Here is a 21938-nt window from a genome sequence, read left to right on the forward strand (position 1 = left end):
CTGTCTCGGATATAATCAACCAAGTACAGTTTTTAAAGGCGAAAGAGTTTGTCCAATTAAAATAAACCCCTCACGCCGCATAAAGACATTACCCAACCAGAAAAGAAAACCAAACGAGAGAGTAACAGCCAGGAACCAAACAAAAACAAGTTTGTGTAGGTGTGTGTAAAAAACCAAACCGTTAAAAACCCACATGTACAATACACAACAATATGAAACACCTGATAATATTAAAAAAGCGAATCCCAATGTATTAAATCATAAAGAGGTCTACTGTCTGAAAGGCGACGCCAGAAGATAGGCAAGAACAAGGCTGTTAAATACGGTATTTTGAATTTGAAGTACTACCATGCAATTGTTCTTTAATTAATACTAGTTTTACAAATTGGTTGAAAGCCTTCTTAAAAAAAAAAAAAACATGACACATGACACAACTCATGCAGTAATACCGCATTGTTTTTAAAAAATGTGCTGGTCTAAAATACTACATTGTAGTGCTGTTTGCTGCAGTAACAGGCTGCTGACATAAGTATACAGATATGTATCAACACAGAGATTCCATTCTGGTAGTATTTCAAATCCAATAGAGAAATGTAAATTGGAGTTTTTACCACAAGATTTCCAGATTGGGATCTTTATTGCCAGGGTAAATCAGTCATATCTATTGAAATCCCAATTAGAACTTCATGGATGGTTATTATAAATACTTGTAGTTTTACAATGAAACGTTACATGTTCGTTGTAATAATAGGTTATCAAATTGCGATCATACTGGCAGAATTTCACACCATTGAAAATGATCAGTTTCTCAAGCCAGGCAGGCCTATGTTTGTATAAAAGCTCTGATTATGTAATACAATCTGCCTGTATTGGACATTGTTATTATCTTAGCTGTTACATGTCCTAGTTTGTGTGTTGTGTATTATTTTCTATAGTTTCTGGTTAGATCATTATCCCTTTTCAAACACTTGGAGCCTGCCTCTTCAGTTTACACTGCTGGTACAGTATGATTAGCCGGTCCCAAAGCAATCACTCCGTGATTTGATTTTGTATTGGTATAAGTCCCATTGGAGACTCCAATTGGTTAGGCACCCAGGTTAATTTTTACCCTCTACTGTAGTTCTTAATCCACACAGGTAACACAAAACTCCTTGACACCATTTGATGGTTCCTACATTTTATTGGAATTTGTATGCATTCATTGAAGATACTCCAACAAAAACCGAGACCGTATCAAATTAGGGCACCACAACGAAAAGAAGAAAATGCACAATATTTGCAGAACAAAAATGTAAAACGTAAAAAAAGGAAAGCAGGCACACAATTACATTCAGGGAAGGAATTTTGTGTTATGATTTATGAAGCTGAATTAGACTAAAAATGGTTCTAAGAATCATGGTCAAAGCAAGCTGCCTAGGGTGTAAGAGGGGAGTCAGAATTCACTTGGAACAGAAGGAACTGTTTTCTTGTAAATATGGATCGGAACAGTTAAAATGCACTGAAACGGGCTCTAGTACAAATTGAAATATACAAAACTGAATATAAACCTGGTTTAAAACCCCACATCAAGTTTTGTAACATTAAAAATAGGAGCAAGATTTTTCACATTTTCAACTTTAAATACCACTGTATCCTTGCACAGCATCTGAAGTCAGTTGACGGGTCCACACATATATACTGGCTTAAATAAATAACAGGGGAAGGGGGATGTAAATGTGTTTTTTCCCCCAGAGAAAGTATACAGAGTTTTTAAGTAGGAAAGTGCCATGTTTAGATCCCCCCTGGCCTGGTGTCAGAACGCTTTGCATAGGCTTTTACAAGATAAGATTAAAAAATGCCAGCACTCCAGGATTATATTTAGCCTGTACAGCATTGCCAGTGTAAAACTGAACTGTTATGACGTTCCTGTTCTTGTCCTGTGCACTTACACAGAAGAAAATACATCAAATGTCCTGCTGTTCCAAAAGCCATCCATCACAGCAATGCCATCAACTACAGATATACATTTTCCTCTGTTTTGGAGCATTAACCTGCCATAGGAATACTTCATTAGATAGTAGGAGGTAATATATTGTAATAGGAACTTTCCTGTCTATATTAATGTACACAATGCCAGCAATCAAGCTGAGGCCTTTCTGCGAGAAAGACAAATGGACCAGATTGTAAAATTTGAAAGCTGCTTAAGTTTTCAAAACATGTTCTGTGTTAAATGAGCCTTTTAGATTCAACAGCACCAAAAGGGATTTTAACAAAATGGAGTCGAATCAAGACTTCTGTGCAAGGAACATTTGAATTTATGAGCACACGTGCAGCTCCTGGGTATTGTCAGAAAGACAAATAGCATTTTTACAATATACAATCGTTTTTCATGTTACATTCGGGAAATAAAACATGCAGTTGTGATAAACAGTAGTATTTCAAAACTTTTTCCATTGCCCAGCAGTGTGTTAATCATGATTAGCTGCAGGAAACACGAGAGCTTCCACATGCTTTTCAGTTCTGGGTCAAGCACAGGAAATCGTTCCAGTAGTGCTGAAACTCGTTTCATTACTGAAAGAGAAGTGGATTATCCTTGCCATTTGGAATACAGGACATATTACTTTATATTTTGCTTGTTCCGCAGGGCACCTTGAGGATCGGTAACTATTTGGCTTATTATTACTGTCTGCTGCACCTTATTTTACAGATCACTGCAGAACTATCCCTTTAGTTCCCAGAGTACTCCAGACCCTGTCCACAGGATAAAAAACAAGGGCCTATCAGACAAAACCCTGATTTACTGTTTGACAAGCGTTCTGATTAGTTTGTCATACGGGATCACATCCTTTTTTTTGTAAAACACTAAAAAAAAAAAAAAAAGGAACATAGAATTCCATCTGTCATTCCCTGGCAGCAGACTAGAAACATAGAAAGACTTAGTCAGCTTTACAGATTATTTAGACTGACATGGAAAAGTAGGATACATTTATTATTAAATTAAATAATTCGTTAATTTTTAAAACATACATTCAAAGGCTTATTAAAACAGTGAATCAGTTTTGAAACATAATACCTGACACCACTCATTTTCTTAACATGGATGTTTGGCTTTAGGTCATCAAAAATTATATACAATATCTACTAGGAGAAGCAGTGATTTTCTTTCGCTATCAAGACTATAAAATAACATTTGATGTGTTCAAATACAATGAGAGTCTGTGCAGAAAAACAATTTGACAATGTAAATGTTTATTTTAACCCGTTAGTGCCTTCCATACACAATTGTGTATTTATATTGTCATAAAGGGTTAAGATAAAACAGACTAATAATAGGAGGCATCGTTGCCTTCTGGTTATAATGCCAGTCACAATCTCTTGGCTGCCAGTCTCAGTTCAGTCTATGGCAAAATGGTGTGCTGGTAAATTAAATCAAATACACTCTTCCCTATTGTAAACTATCATAACTCTTACACATACATCAGAAACAAAAATAAGAAGAAGCATGGTTGTCTTTTAGTTTTTACCGTTATATGAAGCCAAGTCAAATACCCAGGGCTATAACAACCATTTGTACTGCAGCTAGGAGCTACTACCAACATAAGGGGAGTCAAGAATGAAGATGGGAATAAAGATTGATATAAAGATTCCTAGATTGTCCTCTAACATATACACTATGTAGAGTAAAGTACATACAGTACGGGCACAAATTATGGGAACAACAAATGATTTCAAGCAATACTAGGGGTGGGAATGACCTTTTCAGGGACAACAAGATATTTAGTGAGCAAGTAGACTGAGTGAAGTTATCAGGCAACAAACTCCCCATCCCCAGTTGTACTGCTTTCCTAGAAAAATTTTAACATTTCGGGTTCCATTCTACTGTGCGATGCCTTGCTCATTAAAACATTTAGCATATTTTTTTTAAGAGGAGACAATTATCTATTCAGGGATACCAAGATATTCAGTAAGTAAAGGGTCTGAGTCAGAAAAAATGGGCAATACAATCCCAACCTCTAGTCTTGCTGTAATCATTTGTTGTTTCCGTAATTTGTACTGGTACTGTATCCGAGAGGAGGGAGGGGTGCATAGACAATATAATCCAACTCTTATCAACACTTTTGGTGATGACCTCTCTTGTAGCCCTAAAGGACCGCGAGTCTCCATTTACTGCGAAAGATCTTTCCAGATCTCTTCACCTCAAATTGCCTGGGCTTATGGAAATCATTAACTTTACTGTAACGTCTGGCAAAGCCAAACTGTAGTGCTCATCAATGCTGCACTTAAACAAAAGTATTTAAAACATCTAATGATGGTAAAGACCAGGGATGGCCAGATGTGGTCCTGGACAGCCACAGGATCTTATAGTTTTTGTTCCACCAGCGTTTTCAATTACTTAATTGAACCAATTAATTTCTTAATTGGTCAACACTAACCGTTTTTCCAGGTCTTTAACCATTGATGATTTAAAGATACCCAGAAAACCTGCAGGATTGTGGCTCTCCAGGACCAGGGATGGCCTTGTGCAACAACCACAGATTTCACATTTCAAAGAATCTCAAATTGAACGGACCATCTGATGCAATGACGCAAACCCAGGTGTAAGCAATGCTTGGGACTTCACATGTGGGAGTTATTACAATGAAAAAAACCCCATCTATCAGTGCTTTCAAACTTAGTGGCTTGAGACTGCATACTGGCCATTCAACTGAGAAGAAACTCAGCAAGTGGTGTTGTTATTTTTGATGAAAGCTAGGAACAAACAGAGAATTCTCTGGGTTTAGTATGCATCGGTCTGTATGGCTCCAATAGGATCCTCAGTCAGGTTTCCTCCATTGATTTTGTATTTGAAGAACCGCTGGGAATCTTCTTAGACTCCTCAGACACAATATCATGTCCACAGGTACATACCTGCATGGTTCAAGCAAACAGATCCTGGTTTAAACCCCAGCTTTTATTACTCAATGCAGAATTCCTCATAAGAAAAATATGCTGTGAGCATCTGTCTTGTTAGGATGAGAGAAGCTGGATCTTCTATTGGAAACCAGATGTGGCATCTCAGTTAAATCTTCCTAAATAAACATTCTCAGCTGGGCCAGTGAAAAAGGGTACATCCCTACAATTCCCTCTAACCCTCTAAGAAGCTCAAAACCTTTTGGCTGATGTCTTCGTCAGTAATGAAGGCTCTGGCCGAGACATTTAGCTGCTTGACATGAGTATCTTCCAGTTTAAATCAAGAGTACTGAAAGACTGAAACAATAGCATTAATAATATTAATAAAAAGAATAATAATTTAAAAAGTAATGTCTCAATTGGTTACCCTAGCACCGTAGAGTACATTTGACTTCATTGTTCAGCATCAGTGCAATGTAACACCACAACTCTGTGTCATAATTCAGTTGACCAACAAATGTTACAACAGCAAATAGTTATTAATCTCTCCCTGGTTTCTCAAATAAATGCTTGATTTTCACGGTGGACATGCAGACGAAGCAAAATTGCTGAATCTTCAACGGATAGCTGTTAAATCATTGGAACGTTCATGGCTAGTTCCCAGAGTACTCCAGACCCTGTCCACTGGATAAAAATACAGTCAGATTAGAAACAAGCCTTCTAGTTGTGCGGTGAAGGCCCGTTGCCAAGGGGCAAGGTTCCGTTGGGCTCTGATAGGCTGTCAATGCCCAGGTAACCGAGGAGAATTTCACTGCGTCGCCGTGACAACCGCAAGATATCGTCAGCCAGAGACTGACATGATGTGTAGCGGACTTTATCGTGGTCAAACATGTCCTTCAGGTAATGAACGATCTGTTGCTGTGAACGGAACACAGAAAAATACATTTATTTCACATACTTTTATTCTTGAGGCATTCGTTTTAGCAACCTCTATTTATGATCTAAATTGATTATTGTATATAAAAGGCTGCAGGGGTTATGGTCTTTTTTAAGGATATTACTTTATTATTTACAACATTTGTAAAAACCGGCACCAATACCAACCAAGACTATAATACATGTATGGCTTCATAAAACAAATTCATTGAATTGCCAGCAGGACCCAATGGGTAAAGGTACAGTCTTTATGGGTTGTTAATGGTCATGTTTGAAGCACGGCAATCTGCTTGCTCCTGGACAGACTAAGAAACTGTTAACCCCCTTTACACAACAGGGTTTTCACAGCATCAAAAAGTGGGACTTATCAAGTTATCAAGCAGCTTTGTGTTTTGGGCATTTTTCATCATTTTTAACATAGCATGATTGCATTGATCTTTATCACAGCTTTAGTTGTTTGGAAGCCACGATAAGGACTGTGTTGTTATTACAATACACCATCTCACCGAGTCTTACCTTAAAGATATTGCAGACCTCACAGAGCTGCTGCTTGGGGCCCAGGAATCCGAAGGCTAGAACAGGGCTTACATGTTCCGAAATTGAGTAGAAATGGGAGATAAAGCCGTCTGGTACCTAAAAATAAGGGTTAAAAAAAATGAAAACATAAAATCAATAAACTTCCTGAATATTCAAGTCATTATTCACACTTCTTTTTTCACTCTGAAACAACTAAAGAAATTGTTAAGAAATGCTTGTTCTGTTTTACTGAAGATGATCTCTATGTTTGAGTGTTTCGCATTATGGTGTCATTTAAATGAACATGCCATAAATTAATCAGAACTACGCAAGACGTAAGTTTAAACCATCAAGTAGCTGAGCTTTCATTTTGCGCTTAGTGAATGTAATGATGCAATAATACAACCATAGAAAAAAATACCAGCACATGTATGAAGAGAAAGTCGCTCAGCTTTTAGAGCCCAGGAAGCTGCTGATGCAAGATTTGATAGCAGCCATGCACGGACATTAGAAACACGAGTAATCTGGTATCTGATTCGAAGAATATTTTTTATAGATAACAAGATCTACCATGTTATAGTAAGGCAGGTAGAGCTTTTCTGGGCGGACTTACCATGAGGAGACGTCTTTTTGCCTTTAATACTGACCAGCAGGCTGTCACCAGTGCCTGAAAAACAAGCAACACACAACTTCACGCATGCTCATGTCATATTTGACCAGGTAAAGGTATAACGTGGGACGTAACTTACCGTCTCCTTGAAGCTGTCAGAGAGCCAGCGGTTACGCAGGACAGCCACGACGGAAGAGGGAGGGCTCTCCAAGTCCTCAAAGGCGTCCATCAGGATGAAATCCAGCACAATGTCGAAGAAGTTCATGCACACAACCTGGGGAGAAGGGACAGGAATTCAATGTCATTCAATTCAATTGCTTTCAATCACAGGGACTGCTGAGTTTACATATGCTGTGGTAATTACTCAACAGGGTGCATTAAATAAAGCACAAAATTGAAAACCTGTCAACAGGTTCTTTGCTGTGATGAGGTAACTGCTCCTAGGACAAGTTTGATGCAATCTGAAATGTCCTCTTAAAAGTCACACTAATCTCATTTGCACAGATACCCTACATATTTATATATAGTCCTGGAACAAGTGTTTGATCAAACTTAGTAGAGTCACTTAGACCACATGTTTACTAAATATTTGTCTGCTATTGTAATTTATGCAAATGTTTTCAATGAGCTGGCTGCCTTAATAAACACATCTCATCCTCGCTTGTCCTGGTATCTAATGACAAGCTGAGAGCAAAGTCAGCTCATCAATAATAAGTGTAAGAACCCTCACATGCATTTTTAATTTGCTGACGTTCCATTCTTGCTGGTTAAGTGAAAGCAGGAGGTGGGAGTGCACAGCTCAGTCTTATACAGGACTGCTCCTTCTACATTAACCCACCGATTAATGCCTCTAGGATTACAGTGCCATCTACTGCAATTAAACCAATTAATAAGGATGGTGTATCTTTTAGAACTGTAATAATGATAGCAGAACTGCACTTGAAAAATCTGTACACATCGAATTTGTAATAAATCTAAAACTACAGTTTTCATCCCAGGACTCCCTTTCTCTCCCTGAAGTGTCCCGGGTCTTACCCCTCGCCCCTCCAGCTCCATCTGGGTGGTTGCCCAGGTTTCCCCTCTCTGGGTATAGCGCAGCATCTCTTCATAGCTTTCCAGGAACCCCTTTGGGCTCTGCGGGACAAACACATTGTAGCACATTAACCACTACTATACATTCATTTTCCTTGTGCTTTTTGCCCGTATGTTTCCTGGTTACTAAAGTCATGGTAGAATCACTGGGTCGCATGATTATGTAATTGGTAGGGGATTCCATTGAGCTTTAGTTATTGTGAAGACTGCTGTCCGCATGTCTCTTACTGCATGTGATTGTCCTACGGTGAACATTGCCTTTAAAATGAATGTATTTTCTATTGTTGTACTGAATTGATGTTTCGGTGTTGGGTTGGATGTGCTGCACTGTCCTGTGCTTCTGCTCACCTTGCCTGCCTTGATCATGAGTCCAGAGATCATCTGCTTTCCAATCTCCGTGAAAAACAGCCGATGACTCTCGTCCTGCAGCAATAACTGCAAAAGCCAGCAGAGAGACACTGCTTACAGAGCTGTCCCCTAATACAATCTCCCTTAGATACCACTGGCTTGGAGATCGACAAAAACACATGCGGCACATACTTTGTTCCGTTTTCTTTTTTTTATTTCCAAGAATGTCTCACTTGTGGAATACCTTCCCTTTCATCGATAGATGCCAACAAGGGTCTGTGATAGCGACCATGACTGGACCAATGCCAATGCAGAATGACTGGGCAAGCTATGTGTTCTTCCTTTCATCCCTCCAGAAATAGGTTTCTGCAATAGCCAATGTGATGCTGGCAATTCCCTGTTATACCTTATCCCTGCCTATTAGATCTAACCACAGTCCTGTCCTTCATTCCCACGAGGGTTCATTCAGGAGAGCAGCGTACCTGGAATGCCTGCCGCACACACTGCAGCTTTGACAGGAAGTCCTGGTCACTGTAACATTCCAGCAGCTCTGTCCTACAAGTCACAAAGTACAGTGGTCACATGTTGTTTACATATAGACCTCCCCCTAGCATTGCAGTGCATCTACCTCAACAATATCTCAACTATATCTCCCTCAGCCACACCAGACACATCATTCATAAACTACCTAAAAGTTCCAGTCACACTCCGCTGCATTCGTTTAGTACATGGTATTGAGCAGAAAGTGAAGTTAGCATTGCTAGTAATGTTGTAGGTGCTTCTATTTTACTTTTACTCATTGTAGGTTTCAAGCAGAACTATAGAGGTCCTGTACAAATTGACTGTAAACTAGTGTACAGATATATCAACTCAGTGATTACTGATTGACAAGTGGGCAAGCTGAAAATGATTTTATTTTTTTTATTACATTTTTACTTGATTACTCTTTACAGTGACTCTCAGAGTTGCTTACTGGTGTCTGTTGCACACCCCCTGTGTTTTGTTGATATTTTTAAAGATATGTACATATAAAAAAACAATCCCTTCATTGTAAATCTAAAGAAACGTCAAGACACAATCCCAGTTGAAATCTGACACTCAAAAGTACAAGCAATCAAGGCAGTGGTGCTCATTCATACCTGAGGGTCCTGCAGCAGACCTGCCCCTCCCTCACCTGCATCAGGGCTTCTTCATACAGACCCGCTGGCTTCGAGGGAGGGAATGCTTCACCATCAAACGAAAGAGCATCAAAAAGCTGAATAAAGGAGGGGTAGGGGTTGCAGAGTTAATGCACATCTGTGGGGGCCATAGGAAACACAAGCAAGATCTCAAGCTCCAGTCCATCCAGCTCTGCTTAGGACTGGGAGAGACTTCACGTAACACAGACCATAAACATCAGATAGAAACTGAATAAGAGTTGGACAGAATACTAAGGTATAATCATAGTACACCAAAATTAGCAACAAAAAAAGCACTGAAGCAGCGTCTTAGAATAATGTGGTCAAATCATCAAGTACTGTACTTGTCCGAGACGTTAACACTATTTGTGTTATTATGGCTGTTTAAAAGCTCACTGGTTGTCAGTACGGCTCTGCTTTAATATGCTGGTTAACATAGATTTAACGTGACATGGACCACGCAAGCTTTACAGCCAGTGCCAGTGTGTGCGTCATCGATCAGGCAAGACCATATTATACGTTTGAAAAAAAGGATCAGATGTTAAGATGCTTACTTAGGAACCATAAGAATCTATGGTAAAGCCCTGCCGAGGGACACACACTCACCTCAGCTGCAGAGAAGAAGGAATCTTCAGAGGTGCCACTGGCCCCATCCATCTGCATCCGATCGGAGCCCTCCGCATTGGGCAGGATTAATGTCCCCTCACTCTCTGCAAACCGGAGAAAGTGCGCATCTTAGGAAGGCCACATAAAGATGCATACATTAAAAAAACATTCAAGCTTGAGGCCACGCAGATCTAGATTTCAGAATGCATAAACTCTTGTTTGTTAATTTATCGTGCAACGATCAAAAATACTTTATGATGCTGCTTAAAACTCAAACTCTCAAGGCACGACGTTGACCAGGAAATCTATAATAATGAAGAAAAAAGAAATGTCCCATAATGCCTCCTCTTGGTGTTTACCAAAGTCTGGCAGCAGGCTGTCTGGCGGGATGGTGCTCCCAAACTCTTCCTGGAGGTTGTACGCCCGATGGAGGAGAGTCTCCAGCTTCTCTGCAAACCCCTTGTTCCGAGCCTGAAAACCAACCGCACAGTGACTCAGGGAGAAAGCAGGATGAACACGGACGAAAGACTCATCATTTAAAAGGGCTATTTTGTCACAGTGTTCCACTGCTGTCTAATTTTAATTTCACTAGAAACAAAACCAGTCACAGTAAAAACAGTAAAGTGTGGCACAGTGTAACTGGGATTGCTCAAGGACAGAGAGAGAGGACGGAGGGGTTCTGGTACCTCGGGTTGCTCCTCCACAGCTGGTTTCTGGGGGACCAGGCTGTTCCTGCTGGTCATGTTGGATCCACTTTGCTGGCGGATGTTCAGAGCTTGCTCCCACTTCTGCAGGGCTTCCTCAAACAGCTCCATTCCTGCATGGATCAGGATCAAAAGGGTTAGCATGGTTTCCGCCCGGTTTCATTGAACTGATGGCCGTAGTTGGCAGAACATTAAGCTCCAGCCCAGCTCAGGTCACAAGTGAAATAAGATGGGGGAGGACTGTAAAGGAAAGTTCTTCACTGTAGCCGGTGCCCTTTTAATGAGCTCGAAAACAAAACAGAAAGCAAATTATATCATTACTAAAGGATCTCCTCCCAGCTGCAGTGGGTTACAAAGTCTGCACCCTACCCAGGACATAGAGATTATCTGCGTTGTCCTCCGCATTCCCAGGCTCCTCCTCTTCCACCACCTCGGCCTCCCAGGGTGCTCCGGGACTGGCTGCCTGGCTTGATGAGAGCGGCACTCGCATCTTAATGAGAAGATTCAGAAGAGAGACAAATGGCATCAGGAACTGGATTGACTGAAAGGTTAGTACTAAATATGAACATCTACTTCCAGAATAACAAAGTGCTCCTTTGATGGCGGCTCTGGATCCTGACTCACTGATGCCAGGCTGTGGGAGGAGCTGGAGTGCTTGCTGGGGGCGATGGAGGAGATCCCACTCAGGGTGTCATTGCTGTGGCTGCTGGGGCTCGTCACCCTCCGGCCCGGGTACGGAGCTGCAACGGACAAGCAACCCACACGTATCATTACACTACTTGTCCTGAACTTTTATATTCTTAATCCTATTGCTTTTAAATAATACAGTTTTCTCATGCATCTATTTTTTTTTTCTCAATACATTTTTGATTATTAAGTGTCCGATACTCTCTGGGGGCTCTTTACCTCTCTTCAGAGATGAGGGTCTCCCTGTCCTCAGTAGGGACCCCGGGACAGGCTGCTGTTTCTGGGCCTCCTTGCCTGGGGTGATCTGCTTCCTCTTGTGCCGTCGTCTCTTTAGCTGGTGTGCGGTGAGGGCCAGGGCGACACTGCCCAGCGCCGTGGCAAAGAGCACCTTCTTCAGGTTCGGGGACAGCCTCAGCTGGGAGAAAACAGACTACAGAGGGGTCAAAGGTAAGGACCGCACTTTCTCTCTGTTTAATAGATGATCACCGTCGGAATTAACATCTAAAGTATTTACCGTTTCCGCTATGTCCGCTGTCAAATTTGTTTTTGTTGTACGTGATGTAAAACAAGCAACATTTAAAACGCTTTGCTAAATTAAATGGACAGCCGGTACTGTATCCCTGGTCTTATAGTCTATATGGGCTCTTGTAAAGTCAGCTTGTAAATGTCGAAAGAGACTGGACAAACTGGAAAGCATCCATCAGTCTGCTCAAATGACCCTGGCTGTTCTGTTGTTAGCCTTGATTACATACAGTATACAGCGATTGCTGCAACACTTCTTACAAAGTAAAAACACTTTCTTTAAATGCAACATTTTCAGTCATTGCTTTCATTGCAATGGTTATTGTCCAGTACTAAACAATCAGACAGAATTCAAAATTAAGATGATGACCACTGGCATGTACACTACATTTTAAGTACTCCGGGGTTACTGGGGGGGGGGTACGGTTCAGGTAAAGGGGGGTGTCTGGAGAAGACGTGAACAGAAAATAACCTTAATACAGCAGCTGTTACAGAATGCAAATTTTGTTTGGTACTGAACGTTAACTAGTTTTTGTCACTGGAAAATAATGCAATTTACATCTTCTGATAAAGACAGCAATTGTATTGAAAACACACTGCATCCGAATTTTCTTTGTTTCAACGAGCTATTGAGTCTCACCTGCCCGAAGGTGGAGTAGAGAAACATGGGGATCTCAGCCACGGTCATGGCCAGAGCCTGAACGATGGAGACGCCGTCGTTCCTCCTTCGAGACATTTCAACACCCGAATCCTCAGCGGTGCAGAAGGGTTTAACTCCAAGCCAGAGGCCACTTCTGACAGCTGCCTTCCTTTATCTGCCTTTCCCTTCCATTCCCTTCCAAGTCCTGAACTGAGAGTGACGGAAACATGTGAAGAGCTGGAACACAAATCTGCTTAACATTTTTGTAGGGCAGATAATCTCCAGGTGCTTAATGAGGATTAGTCAAAGCAATTCCTTTTTTGTGTGTGTTTTCTTTACTTTTTCTTCTTCCTCTGTATGTTTTGATAATTCAGTTTAGTTGGTCTGCGTAGAATTCATATACCCTCTGTTCAATTGAAAGCCTAACAGAAAGCTTCCACGTCATGGGTGAGCTCGCAAATTGCTCCCCCCGCTACTGCAATAACCTGTGCTACTTGGTTCTGTTTGTCCCTGCACTTTCTATGATGCCACATTAATGTTTGTAACAGTGGGGAAGCATTTTTCAGCAGCACCATACCTGTGAAACTTTACATTTCAGAGAGAGAGAAAGAGGATATTTGAACAGTTTGATATATTTTTTAAAACTGTATAATCACAAATAATGACAAGAAGCTCTTCTTTTTCAACAGATGTACAGTAGTTAGGAACTAAAAAATTAATACAGTAATTTCAATGGTAATATCCAGATTATGCAGAAGATTACAGCGCGTTATTCCAATATTTTACCACCAGGTGGCACCAAATGCTAATTAAAACACCGAAAAAGCAGCGAACTACAACGGAGTTAGAATTTACTTAAATAAAAAGCTGATGGGTGACGAGTAGTTTTTACAATGAGATCATTTAGAAAAAGGGGCAGCATTGTTTCGGTTTGCATTGAAGTACCTTGTGCAAAGATCTGGAAGACTTTTATCCCTGTAAATAGTTAAGCCATTTAGCCTAGCGTCTGAGAACATTTGCCCAGATTGTGTGACCATATGTGATAACCTTTGGCCTAGACAATTAACATTGTTTTCACAGGCTTTCAACAAAAAATGCTACCCTTTAACTTTTGAACTGAATGACCCCTAGCAAAGTGTAGAGAAGCCAGGTAAAGGAAAAGTCTATGAAATCAGGGTATATCCCAGACATGCAAAGTACAGTACATTACAGATATAATGCACTGTTAAACCCTGGCTAACCATGTCAAAGCGTGGTGAATGTGTGCTATAAGCATCGTCAAAGCACAGTAAACGGAAAATTACTATGTCAGTTTTCCTTTAGTACAGAGGTGGAGAGGTGCTTGGTTTACTGTATTTAGTTTCTCACTTTTATGTAAAACTGAACAAAAATAGAAACTAAACATTAATTCCATCAAATATAAAGTGGTATGGTAATATGGTATTATGGTAAATCAATCCAATTAAATAAAAAAAAAAGATGCGAACTGCACACTACACTAGCACAAGAGACCCGAAACAAAGTCACAAAGCCGCTCTCCCGAGTGTACGGGAACCTACTCGCTACACAAGATATACCGCACACAATAACGGGATAAATACACGCAAGCACGTTGATACAGACTAAAGCTATAAATTGCATTTATTTGAAGACATTTTCCCCCAAAGTAAACTGATGTGTTGTAAAATCACTTTTCTGACTGCCCTTGCTTCCTAAGTCTTGTCTTGTCCTGCAATGCAGCCTATAGAATTGTTTTCCAAGTCTGGACCCTTGCAGCGTTTAGAAACAGGAATATTGGAAGCGAGAGGGAATTGTCCTTGTGTCGTTATTATTTTTGTACACTATAATTTCTCTTTTTGATTCACTCACTCTGCGGCTGATGGTCAGTCATCCGGTACAGAAGGGCATTTTCTCCTCTGGCGTTCGTACTAACATGTCGCCGGAGTGGGAGGGCTGGCGATAATAGGCTGTGCTGTGAACCAATGTGTGTCCAAATTTCCAGACGAGGGCTGTGAATCATCACAGAAACCACAATGAAAACGGCGGAGGTAAGCGCCCAAGCCAGGCCAGTTGAAGCAAAGTGATATTTACTTCCTGCTTCGAAAGCATCTGAATTTTGACGCTGTTTATTTGACGCAGACCGGATGAAAATGTCATTAACTCTTTGGCACACTTGGAGTTATTATTAACAAAACGCCTCCTTTTATATTCACAGATAAACTGAATCTTGAAATCCTGTTTATTTAAACCAACCTGAATAAATAAAACAACATTTGATGATTATTATTATTATTATTATTATTATTATTATTATTATTATTATTATTATTATTATTATTTATTTCTTAGCAGACGCCCTTATCCAGGGCGACTTACAATCGCAAGCAAATACAAATACATTCAAGTGTTACAATATAAGTCATACAATAAGAACAAGAAATACAATAATTCTCAAGTGTGACAAATCACAATTCAATAATACAGCAGATAATACAGTGAAAGTTACATCAGGATATGATTAAATAGTGATAGTTACATCAGGATATGATTAAGTACAAAATACTACAGATTAAACACTTGGCAGATTACAATATTCTGAGGTACAGGAATAAATGCAGTAAAATAGGGGGCAGATAAGAGCAAAATAAAGCATATTTAAATGAAGGGTGATAGTGTCCCAGGATACAACAAAATAAAGAGCAAAATAAAGCATATTTAAATGAAGGGTGATAGTGTCCCAGGATACAACAGAGGAGTGATTAAAATATGTTTCTGAATTCAGCTTAAATAAAATTGTATTTAAATAATAAGGACATAACGAACGTTTCCCACCTTTCACCTGATTAATTGCCTCACATATACAACATGTAATTTGAGGTTGTCTAATTTAACAACTGTGCACTATTTAAAATACCTTCGTTAGGTTTTAAATGAATTTAGTTGTGTTTGTGTCCTCTTAAGTGGAACCATTATTTTTTTGTCATAGAGGGCCGTTATTTCTGATACACAGATGGGGGCTTAAAAAGACATGGATGTAGCTAACTTCAGGAATGAAAAACGTGCTTAATTTATAACCAAAGCTGTAAGTATTTGTTTGTATTTTGATGTTTTGATGACCTCGCCATACCTTGCGTTACTGCGGGGTCTCTCATTTGGTCGATAATACCGTAGTTCTATCTAAAAGTCTGTGCAGTAATAGTTTATGGGGGATTTTCTCTGTTTGGACTTTTGTAACTATTAACAGTACTATTGTTCATTATGTTCTTTAGTTTTGAAAATGTTTGTTTTCTTATAAGCTTATATATATATATAAAATAGTGCTGTGTTTAGAACAGTCTCGTGACAGTACCATTATTTATTTTGACGTCAGAACGTTAACAAGACTGTAAACTCGCAGTTTTCTAAAACTTCGGCTGACGTGTTCGTTATTCCATATATAAATACTGTTTTGAGTAGGTACCACAAGATCTCGGTCCGACAAAGAAGAAAAAAAAATTAGATTTATGAAACTTCTGCAAGATCTCAAGAATTGGGACTTTTTGATGTGCCTCAGTCTGCTTTTGGGTGCAGGTCACGATGTACAGTAAAACGGCTTTGAAAGTGTTTAGCAGACATGATTATAGATGTGCGTGAGCTGCGTTGCCAAAGGGTTGGTGCAATATATAGTCACGTGCATATAGACTCCCTGCACCCCTTCGTATGAAGTCGGGTTTTAAAAGCACTGGTTTGCTTTTCCTTTGTAGGAAGAATGCAGCTGCCTGTTAATAATACTGCAATAAACCAGCAAGTGGGTTTATAACACCCCTGTTAAGAAATGAGAACTCTGGTAAGTTTTTTATGTTTGTGTTTCGGCACAGTTTAATCCATGTAAACTATAGTAAGTAATAAATGAAAGCCTACAATGGTAGCTGCTGCTACAACACGCCAGTGGTATTTCTGCCTTTTGATGAAGTTTATTTTGAATCCCATGTTTTAGTTCAGTTGTAATCATTTTTAACACTCCAGAACATTAGATGCCCTTTACAGATGCAGCAGAATAAATCTGTCTGTCATGATGTATCTTGTTTAATGATGTTCCTAAAGCAATACTAATATAAAGTGTGTATCTGGCCCGTCGTGACTTGCTACTCTATTCACAGAAGCTGTTGTGGATTGCACTGGGGATCGTTACCACTCTGGCAGTATTTTTTTCTTACAAGGCTGTGAAACCGCACAGTGAGAGCGGGCTGCAGGGATATGTCTGCCTCTCTACTGGTCAGGTGAGTTCATCAAAAAGATGCTGCTATGCAGAGCAATTTGTTTTCTTTTTAGTTGCATTCTGAAAGCAAAAAAGTCTGCTAATTACAAACCCAATAAGAAAAAACTAAAATAAATTCATGGATGTTTGTAAAAACAGATTTGTTAACTTACAGGACAGGCGCTGGGATAAAGTGCTTAAAAACCCAGCCCAATAAGGTTTGCATTGCAGTGGTCTTTCCAAGAGGTCTGCCTAGTTTTAGGATGACACCAAGTATGTGTGCTGAACTATAGTTTCAGACTATTCAAGTTTCAGATTAGGTACTAGGAGTCATTTTTGCGGGGAGAATACATAACTTTTACAGCAACTTGGCAACACCAACTTCAAGCTAAGGAAAAGAACAACTAATAAAAATGATTCTCTTTCTCCCTCCCCCACCACCTCAGCCACTGGATTTCCACTGCAAACAATGTGCCCTTGTGTCCAATTCGGGTCAGATGCTGGGGGCACGGAAAGGGAAAGAGATCGACCAATCGGATTGCGTGGTGCGCATGAACAACGCCCCCACCCTGGGGTACGAGGATGACGTGGGCAGCAAGACCAGCCTCCGGGTCATCTCTCACACCAGCGTGCCGCTGCTGCTCCGGAACGAGACTCGCTTCTTCAGACAGGAGGCTGACACTGTGTATGTGGTCTGGGGGCCTGAGAGGAACATGAGGCAGGATGGGAAGGGCAGAGTCTACAACGCTCTGGTGAAAGTGACGGAAAAGTACCCTGATGCTCACATCTACATGCTGACCAGGGAGAAGATGCTTGAGTGTGACGGCATCTTTCAGAATGAAACTGGAAAAGACAGGTACCATATGCCTCTTTAAATAAAGAAAACTAGCAGTAATTTATTCTTATTTCAAACCCTTTCATGCATGAAATATTGACATGTCATTCTGCATTTGTGTCTTCTGTATGTCCTTGGATTAACTCTAGAAGAGTTTTTATATTTAATTCATCCTCATATGAGGTCACCACATGAAAGGGTTAAAACTATTTGAAGAGTAGTAGGGGCTGCAGCGTTGAAAAGTCACATTGCCACGTTGTTTGAATGAAATGAGGAAGCCCCTTATTTTGCTTATGACTTGTTTGCAGGATTAAATCTGGGTCCTTCCTCAGCACTGGGTTCTTCACAATGATTCTGGCTTTAGGCATGTGTGACAGTATTCAAGTCTATGGCATGATCAATGACAACTATTGCAGGTAACTATACTGGATCTAAGTTTTAAACAAACATTTAACGCGATGCAATGGGTTTATAAAGACCCCGTTGTATTGTGCAGTGATTACATTGCTGGTGTGAAAAATACAGAAGGGAATGGATTTTTAAAGGTTAGCACTTGTTTAAAAACTAACAGTATCTCCTGATTTCATTGATGTGTGCTTCCTCCCTAGCCGAGCCGATCACAACACAGTGCCTTACCATTACTATGAGAAAGGGAGGCTGGATGAGTGCCAGATGTACAGAGCCCACGAGAAAGCAGCCAGGGGGGGGCACCGCTTCATCACAGAGAAAGCCATCTTTGCAAAGTGGGCCACACGCAAAAACCTGACCTTCTCGAACCCCTCCTGGGCAGAGAGCAACACTGTTTAAGAGCACTGACCATTTCTCTTTGATAGTATTATAAGGGGTATTGCTGTATTATCTAACAGACTGACCGCTAGCCAAAGCTTATTTGGGGCTATTGAATGATGCCTCTTTACTGACGTACTGTAGGGACAACAGACAGTAGGATTGATAATGCATGTATTTTATACATATAGCAGTCAATGTATTAGATACTGGTTCCAGTTTATCAGATAATGCAGCTTGTTACATGCCTACACAGTGTTTTTGTATTTATTGCTGTATAGTATTGATGAAACCACGGTTTAGAAATTGTCTTATTTATATGCAATCCTCTCAAATTGAGCTGATAATTGTAATATGAATAGGTGCCAGCAGGGGGCACTACCACGCCTTACTTTATGAATCATGTCGTGTACTTTTGTTTCTGCATGAGTTCCTATTGAAAACGTTGTGTCTTGCAAGCAAGATGTGATTTTAGTGGACAGGTTAGAACTGAACTCGGTGTTGGTGGGCAGTGTTTACAGTATCTAGTCAAAGTGAGATGCTGTTGACTCATTTTTTTAATGCACTTTTCAATTTCAAATGCACTTTTCTGTTTCAAGTAAGTGGGACTTATCTATTCCACTGCAAATATGAATAAAATATATTTGTGTCTAGAAAATAAGAATCCTACAAAGGTGGAGAGAGGTTGAAATCATGTGGAATTCTGTGTTGAGGCAATGTGTGTGTTACATTAATATATTACAGTATTTTAAGCCTTATTTCAAGGTATGTGCCTACTTCTCAGTGTGACTTAGTTTATTATAGCAAGCACTTCGCAGGTGAGCTGTAAAGGCTAATCATGGATATTGTACCAATTTACACCTTCCTTTTCCAAAATGTATTTTTTATAATGCACAGTATTTGTATAGTGATCACTGAACTAATGAGAAGATTATGCACGCTTTATTGATCTTCTTTAAATACCACACCCAGTCGTGTTTTTTTTTTTTTACGCCTGGGGATAATTTATTATTTAAAAGCCAAAGCAGACCCAGAGAATGTAGCCTTGCTATAGTACTGTAAGGAAGCTAAAATTTAAAGGTTAATCACATCTGTTATACCAGAGCTTTTACTGTTTTTGCTACATAAGAGCATGCAATCTATACTCAAATGTATTCATCTTGTTGTACAGTAAATGTTTTGCATAGATCCATTATGACTTGTATGCTGTGGTAAACAAAAACTTAAAATCATAAACAGGTCCTCTAAATTCCTGGGTGACGTTCCTGATAGCCTGTAAAAGTAAGTCATGATGCCGAACTGCAGAAGGCAAGTCTTAAATGGCAGCATTAGAGTGCCTGCCTTTGTGTCACCTTACTTTGTATTATATACAGTGGTGTAAAATATTAATTTCCCTGCTAGACTGAACTCTGGACATTTCTCGACCAAAGAACAGGAAGGAATAGACATCAAAATGTTATACCCAAAGATAAAACCTATTAGCGATTGTATTTCTGTTCAACGCACTTGTATTTATTTAATTTAGTGTGCTAGTAGTATTAATTATTATTTATATAACTGCAAGCTGAAATCCTATTTATCAGTATATAGGGGCATGCCAAAGACCTATTAATGGTCAGCTGTCTTGAGTGGTTTTGTTCCTAGAGTTCTGTTTTCAGGTAGAAACGTGTGTTTTATCCGAAAGCTTAAACAGATACAACTTGCTATCTGCACTGTATGTTGCATGGTTTGATTGCTGCCAGATCTTTTGGAGTGATTCTAATTTAAATGACAGAAAAGTTATTTCTAACCGGGAGCCACTGAAACTTTTGCAAGGAGAATCACACAGAGCTTTAGAGTAATGTATTTTATATACAACAATGAAAGTGGATCTACTCCCTTGTTTAAGGTACTGATACCCAATATTTGTTGATGCTGATTTATCAAGCATGTTTACTGTGGCCAGAATACTGTATTAAGTTCAGCCTCACTGTGTGACCATCTGCACTTTTGAATGTTATGTGCATTTAAATGATCCTGTGCCTTCTGTTTTAAGATGTATTTATTTGGAGCTCACACTAGACCTCCTCAGTGCTATTAAACTGCAAATTCCTAGTGAAAACTTTGTAAGTGGTATTAGGTGTGTTATTCAAGATGATGTTTTTTTTAAAGATGTACATTTCTTATACTTTAATCACACAAGAGGCTACCTATTCACATTAAACTAGCTTTAAAATCGATTATCCTGCTTCTTACTTGAGCTACTTCACTACAGGTCCCTCTTCATTGTGCTGAAAACCTTTTTTAATTTTTTTTTTTGTATATAAACTTTACAGAAAGTACTGATTTATCGGAGCAAAAATCAGAGGGACTACCAACATTAGCACATTTTTGCAACTGATTGCAGCTAAACCATTGGAGTGAAATTGACCCACACACTACAGGAAGTGGTTAGGATCCAGGAAGCAGCAGCAGCGTTGTGTGATATTTACACCCTATTAAAACGGGGACCAGCATTATTTTTGCTTGCTCTTACAAGAAGTAAAAGCCTGTTTTTGTAGTTGGCGAATTGCACATTTATTTAAAAAAAAAAAAAAAAAAAAGTATTTATATTTGTTTAATATTTATCCATAATTTATTTCTTCATAACTTCAAAAGCACTCAATCTTAGGTAGAATTTTCAAGAAACTAAAGGTTGATATGACAAAGCGCCAAGATAAACCACAGTGGGGCGGTATTAGAACATTTTGTAACGCTGGAGAATCCCTATGGATTGTATCAAATACCAATCTGGGGCTTACCCTAAAATCGGCGTCTAATAAAATGAGGGTTGCCACCTGTCCCTGTTTTTCCTGGATCGTTCCAGTTTTTGAGGAAGATGTCCTAGGAATTGAATATGCCTGCCCAAGACACCGTTTTTAATTGTGTGCTTCCACATCCATGTAGATTACTACAGTGACAACTCAATCATGCCAGGGCAATAAATTGAGAAGTTCGATCAATGAGGATACATGCAATATTACTGCAATAGACGAACACTTTTAATTCTGTCAATACTATAGTAATAACATTATAAATGTTTCTTATTGGATGAATATAGGATTTCTAAGAGAGTTTACATTTTTAACAATACATCTTCAGTCCCGGGGGGGGGGGGGGGGGGGGGGGGGTTGTGTTCTTGGGTCCAATGCGAAGATAATAGTTAAACTCTGGAGTAGTAATGGCAGGATATTAATTGCACCACGCCCAAGGAATGTATTTTATCTTGTTAAAAGTACCTGGTTAGTGCCTGGGTCTCAACCGAGATAAAAATGTGAATGCACGCTCTACCAAACAAACATATATCCACAAAGAATGTTTGTATCAGCCGAAGACATCTGGGTATAGAGATAT

The 21938-nt window shown here is 39.6% G+C and overlaps 2 protein-coding genes across 4 annotated transcripts; one reads left to right on the plus strand and one right to left on the minus strand.

The window, feature by feature from the left end:
- Window positions 1–1821: 1821 nt before the first annotated feature.
- Window positions 1822–14763, minus strand: LOC131696777 (mitoguardin 2-like). Of its 3 annotated transcripts, none has more exons than XM_059005252.1 (16): window positions 14578–14763; window positions 12709–12913; window positions 11766–11976; window positions 11484–11599; window positions 11229–11349; window positions 10842–10972; window positions 10515–10626; window positions 10156–10283; window positions 9511–9626; window positions 8854–8926; window positions 8372–8458; window positions 7967–8065; window positions 7071–7205; window positions 6935–6988; window positions 6322–6438; window positions 1822–5787 (listed from the first exon to the last, which is right to left on the minus strand). In XM_059005252.1, exons 2-16 carry the CDS (start codon window positions 12802–12804, stop codon window positions 5590–5592), a joined length of 1794 nt encoding a protein of 597 aa, XP_058861235.1. In that variant the 5' UTR covers window positions 12805–12913; window positions 14578–14763; the 3' UTR covers window positions 1822–5589. The 3 variants fall into 3 exon arrangements, with proteins under 3 accessions (XP_058861235.1, XP_058861234.1, XP_058861236.1); XM_059005251.1 differs by having other exon boundaries at window positions 12709–12918; XM_059005253.1 differs by having other exon boundaries at window positions 10156–10259; window positions 12709–12918; window positions 14578–14762.
- Window positions 14764–15637: 874 nt separating this feature from the next.
- LOC117396755 (alpha-N-acetylgalactosaminide alpha-2,6-sialyltransferase 3-like) lies at window positions 15638–20785 on the plus strand. Its single transcript, XM_059005254.1, has 6 exons — window positions 15638–15790; window positions 16452–16534; window positions 16848–16967; window positions 17392–17801; window positions 18089–18196; window positions 18389–20785. Exons 2-6 carry the CDS (start codon window positions 16523–16525, stop codon window positions 18585–18587), a joined length of 849 nt encoding a protein of 282 aa, XP_058861237.1. The 5' UTR covers window positions 15638–15790; window positions 16452–16522; the 3' UTR covers window positions 18588–20785.
- The last annotated feature ends 1153 nt before the right edge of the window (window positions 20786–21938 follow it).

This window comes from Acipenser ruthenus, chromosome 31 (genome assembly GCF_902713425.1).
Source record: "Acipenser ruthenus chromosome 31, fAciRut3.2 maternal haplotype, whole genome shotgun sequence".
Lineage (NCBI taxonomy): Eukaryota > Metazoa > Chordata > Actinopteri > Acipenseriformes > Acipenseridae > Acipenser > Acipenser ruthenus.

Excerpts from the sequence above, each read along its gene's own strand:
- LOC131696777 (XM_059005252.1), bottom strand. The coding sequence starts at position 12,804 with ATGTCTCGAAGGAGGAACGACGGCGTCTCCATCGTTCAGGCTCTGGCC. Across the intron at positions 11,977-12,708 it reads TCTACTCCACCTTCGGGCAG|TCTGTTTTCTCCCAGCTGAG; the intron begins GTGAGACTCAAT and ends ACCCCTCTGTAG. Across the intron at positions 10,627-10,841 it reads CTGTGGAGGAGCAACCCGAG|GCTCGGAACAAGGGGTTTGC; the intron begins GTACCAGAACCC and ends GTTGGTTTTCAG.
- LOC117396755 (XM_059005254.1), top strand. Across the intron at positions 16,968-17,391 it reads TCTGCCTCTCTACTGGTCAG|CCACTGGATTTCCACTGCAA; the intron begins GTGAGTTCATCA and ends CCACCACCTCAG. Across the intron at positions 18,197-18,388 it reads ATCAATGACAACTATTGCAG|CCGAGCCGATCACAACACAG; the intron begins GTAACTATACTG and ends CTTCCTCCCTAG.